The sequence below is a fragment of the Bombina bombina genome, chromosome 5 (assembly GCF_027579735.1).
Source record: "Bombina bombina isolate aBomBom1 chromosome 5, aBomBom1.pri, whole genome shotgun sequence".
Classification (NCBI taxonomy): Eukaryota; Metazoa; Chordata; class Amphibia; order Anura; family Bombinatoridae; genus Bombina; species Bombina bombina.
Genome location: NC_069503.1, coordinates 47,565,959 through 47,571,122, shown reverse-complemented (window position 1 = coordinate 47,571,122; position 5,164 = coordinate 47,565,959). Strand labels below are relative to the sequence as shown.

The window sequence follows — 5,164 nt, the reverse complement described above, 5'->3', positions numbered from 1 at the left end:
ACAATAGGATCCTTTTTGATGCTTCTATTTAGAGAGTTTGTCCTCTTTAGGATAATTGTAAAGAGATTTGTACACTATGTATATAAAGTTTATTTGTGTATAAATATTTGGTGTCTTGTGATAACTGATTTCAATAAAAACCTTTTTTCCACTTTCTAAACATGTGAAAGGTTTATTCTCTTGTGAATCCTTTCATGAGTTTTCAGATTACTTATTTGTGTAAAACATTTCCCACACTCTGTACATGTGAACGGCTTTTCCCCTGTGTGAATCCTTTCATGACTTTTCAACTGTCTCTTTTGTGTAAAACTTTTCCCACACTCTGCACATGTGAAAGGTTTTTCCCCTGTGTGACTCCTTTCATGAGTTTTCAGTTCACTCTTTTGTGTAAAACTTTTCCCACACTCTGTACATGTGAAAGGCTTTTCTCCTGTGTGAATCCTTTCATGATATTTCAGACTACTCATTGCTTTAAAACATTTCCCACACTCTGTACATGTAAAAGGATTTTCCCCTGTGTGAATCCTTTCATGATATTTCAGACTACTCATTGCTGTAAAACATTTCCCACACTCTGTACATGTAAAAGGCTTTTCCCCTGTGTGAATCCGTTCATGAGTTTTCAGATGACTCGTTTGTGTAAAACTTTTTCCACACTCTGTACATGTGAAAGGCTTTTCCCCTGTGTGAATCCGTTCATGAGTTTTCAGATGACTCGTTTGTGTAAAACATTTTCCGCACTCTGTACATATGAAAGGCTTTTCTCCTGTGTGAATCTTTTCATGAGTTTCCAGATGATCCATTTGTGTAAAACATTTGCCGCACTCAGTACATGTATGTGGTTTCTCACCTGTGTGAATTTTGTGGTGTTCTAGTAGATTAGACTTCCATCTTAAGCTTTTCTCACATTCTGTAGATTTGAAAGGTTTCTCCTTTGTATGAATCATTTGGCTAGATTGTAGACTTTTCCCTTCTTTACTATGTTTTGAAAACTCAGTAAATGTGTGTGGTTTATCCTCAGGGATAATCATTTCACTAGATAAGTCATAAATGTTGTTCTCTTGTTTGATGACTAAATTACTCTCTGTACATAATGATTGCTTCACAGTTCCTACCAATTCACCATCTTTTTTAAATCTCTGTTGTGATATCCCCAATGTTTGTGAATAGTCATTGGTGTCTAAGACTATTGGAGTTTGCGGTATCATTCTGATGTTTCCTGTAGTGAAGGATGGATATGAACTATTCACGTGTTTGTCTACATAAAAAGAAATGGAATAAAGAAAAATTAGAAAGTTTATTAATTTATAATATAATCCATCTCAATAAAAAAAAACATTTTTATACTCAAAAATGTCTTCCGTTTTGTATTTTTACCTGTAAATCACAAATTAAAAAAGGATGACTAGAATGTGAACATAACTACATCATAGTAAACTAAATTACTGATGAAAACAAGTAATAGGGCCTCATTAAACAAGTTGCGTGTGGTTAATGTTCTCAGCCAGGGAACAAGTACTTCTGTATTCTGGACAAGAGAGGTGGCATCCATCACCCTCATTTAACATTGCACAAGCAACTGCACAAACAGTCCTGCCCGGATCATGATCAACCAGTTGGGTGAGAACATGATGTCTTAATCATCACAGACTAATCATCAGTGTGAGATGTTTTGAGAGGGCAAGAAGCAGTGACCTTATGATAATCTTTAGCTTTCGTCTGTGGGTGTTCTATTTATATAAACAGCCAAAACCTTTATTAGTTTAATAATACTTACTGTAAAATTAAGCACACAAATCAGTGGTGGTTCTAGGGTGGGGAACACTGGGTGAGTTGTGGGGTATGTCATGAGTGAGGTCAGGGCAGGGGAAGGTGGAGTTTCTGGTGTTCTGAGTAATGAACCAGGTTAGGGGGTGAGGTTAGACAGTAGTTAGACATGGTCTGTCTAAAAGCACAGAGGGGGGAGTAGTATTTTTAACCCAACTCCTCAGCCCAATGGTGGTTGCTTCTTCTTTATAACGGTCACTGACACAAATGTACTTAAAGATGCAGATATATATATAATAGTTTATATTTGTTTAAAGAGTGATCTATTCTATTTTCCCAATAATTAAAGTCAGTATAATATCTATTTTACTCACATAACACATATGAGTTCATGCTGATAACAGGCTCCAATGTATTTGCTCAGGAAGAAGGTTCCCTTATTCACTCCAGTTACATCAATACCTGATATCTCTCAGTGCTCTGGCCGTGTCTGTAAAAAGTATATTAAATGGTTTAGACAGATAATTATAAATAATGGTCCTGATTAACTGTACGTATGGTATAATTACATTACATGTGATACAGATCAGCTGATTAGGTTATTACATGTGTGCTATTGATTCAGCACAAGCATTTAGTACAGTTAGCTCTGTGGGTGTTACAGTTGGACCTTAAAGGGACAGTCTAGTCCAAAATAAACTTTCATGATTCAGATAGGGCATGTAATTTTAAACAGTTTTCCAATTTACTTTTATCACTAATTTTGCTTTGTTCTCTTGGTATTCTTAGTTGAAAGCTAAACCTAGGAGGTTTATATGCTAATGTTTAAGCCTTTGAAGGCCCCCCTCTTCTCTCAGAGCATTTTAACAGTTTTCACCACTAGAGGGTGTTAGTTCATGTGTATCATATCAGTGTTAATTGTGGCAGCAAATTTTGATTTAGTTTTAGTCGTAGTCTTTTGACTAAAATGCCATTTTATTTTTAGTCGTATTTTAGTCATCTGAATTGTTTTAGTCGAATTTTAGTCGACTAAAATCGTACTGGCGATTTTAGTCAACTAAAATTCGACTAAAACTAAAATCTGATGGGTTAAATTGTGCATTATTTAAGCATTTATCTAGAATTTCCAATCCAAACTCATATATATATATATATATATATATATATATATATATATATATACACTCCTGGATTAAAAATGTTATTATTTATGGTATTGGTATTAAGGTTCGAACATAGTACATACAAAAGAGTACACAGAAACAAATTTACTTTTAGCCGTTGTGGTAACGTCTTTATAAATAAAAGTAAGTTTCATAAACAAACAACACAAGAATATTGCTTTTTGAATTTTGACAAACAGAAGTGCAACTGTACTGTTCAATGTAATTATGCCATTGCACATTATTACCTGAATATAAAACCTTTTACAGTTCAAGTAACTTGTTATTGTTAACAGTACCCAAGTCCCAACAAAACAATTCTGCAGCCAGTAAGTGCTACAAGGCAGCAGCAAAGGCACAGACAGCAAAATAAAAGCAAGTTTCATAAACAAACAAGAATATTGCTTTTTGAATTTTGACATACAGAAGTGCAACTGTACTGTGTTACCATTGCACATATTATTACCTGAATATAAAACCTTAACAGTTCAAGTAACTTACTAACTTGAACACAGTATGCAACAAAACAATTCTGCAGCCAGAGCAAGCTAGTGCTACAAGGCAGCAGCAAAGGCACAGACAGCAAAATAAAAGCAAGTTTCATTTTGCTGCTGCCTTGTAGCACTAGCTGGCTACAGAATTGTTTAGTTGTGTACTGTTAAACAAACAAGAATATTGCTTTTTGAATTTTGACAAACAGAAGTGCAACTGTACTGTAATCCCATTGCACATATTATTACCTGAATATAAAACCTTTTAACAGTTCAAGTAACTTGTTAACCGTACACAACAAAACAATTCTGCAGCCAACTAGTGCTACAAGGCAGCAGCAAAGGCACAGGCAGCATAACTACTAAAGTAATTAACCAATACTAGAGGGGTAATGCTTATTTCTATAATAAGAATCAGTTACTAACTGACTCACTGGACATGGACTGTTTACATCTTCACAGTTTATTGTTTCAAATTTCAACAATTCTAATTCTCAGATACATTCAAAGAAAAAGTGCAGAGGCTACAAATACAATGCTAGCAGCTGTACTGTGTGGAACTATATAACAATCACCACTTTTTATAACTCCTCTCTCTGTCTCAGCAAGCATTGACAATAAAGGTAAATATGTATCACACTAAGAACACACCACTAACTTACAATGAGATGCATATTGTTGCTATAGGAAGTGCTGTTAATACAGCAGATAATACTATTTATTCAGTGCTAAATTTGACAGCAAGTGAGCACCTATAGCTAGCTACTAGGGGCTGGAGTGGATTTACATTTCTGGCACCACATTGTAGACAAGTGTAAGGTAGGGAACCCTTACGCTGAGGTCCTGCTGCCAACTCCCCTAGGGGCAGAACCTGGGCCTGCCTGAAGAGAGAGAAATAGAGAAAGAAAGAAACCCTCTCGCCGGCCTCGAGAGAGGTCACCTGTGACACTGAATATTCTCTCTGCAAAGGCTTGAGAAGCTGGCATAGCCAACAGGTCTAATGCAAAAGGTTTTAACTGGTGATAAAAAGTATCATTCTTTGACAGCCAAAAATCTGTTCCAGTGTCGTCATCAGTGATGGGTTGTTGCAAAAGCTCTTCCTCCCTATATTTTCAGATCTGCTGCTCTATGCTGTTTGGGGAGGTCCTCTGCCTGGGTCTTCTGCAGCATTTTGAGAGAAACCGAAAGACTCTGTGCTTTGATGTGGATGGTGGGGCTTCTTCCTTTGATTTCTCAATATTCTCCTCTTCTGCAACTGCAAGTGCATCATCTTCTTCAGACAGATCCTCATCTTGTGTGTGGGGCAATGCTGAATTTCTTATCACATACTCCTCTGCCTGTTTAAGCAGTTCCTGAATATTTTCATCAGCCACATCAACAAGGGTTTCACAGACAGTAGGGTTGACAAAACAAGCAGCAGCTGCAAGTGGGGAGAACCTTTCATCTGTTGTATCTAAGAATGAAGCAAAACGCTGGTTTACATTCCCTTTCATTTTTTGTGCAATTGTGGCAAGGTCTTGGTAGCTACTGTTCTGTTTAAAGTAATCAAGGTGACTGAGCAGATCAAATAGGGCAGGGACAACCAGGGGCATGGACATGGTGTCACTCTGGAGGGTTTTAGTATGTTCTGCAAATGGCAGCAGTAGGTCATGCAATGATGTGAGCTTTTGCCATTCACTAGGGAGAAAGCTGTCCCATCCCATGTTGTTTGCGATTTGGCAGACCGCGTCTTTCACTTTGATG

General features: G+C 36.8%; 1 protein-coding gene across 1 annotated transcript; it reads right to left on the bottom strand.

The window, feature by feature from the left end:
* Positions 1-188: 188 nt before the first annotated feature.
* On the bottom strand, positions 189-4,407 carry LOC128661281 (gastrula zinc finger protein XlCGF7.1-like; the record flags this gene model as incomplete). Its single annotated transcript, XM_053715555.1, has 2 exons — positions 4,362-4,407; positions 189-910 (listed from the first exon to the last, which is right to left on the bottom strand). Coding segments are annotated over exons 1-2 (768 nt in total), but the record flags the coding sequence as incomplete, so codon positions are not given.
* Between the last annotated feature and the right edge of the window lie 757 nt (positions 4,408-5,164).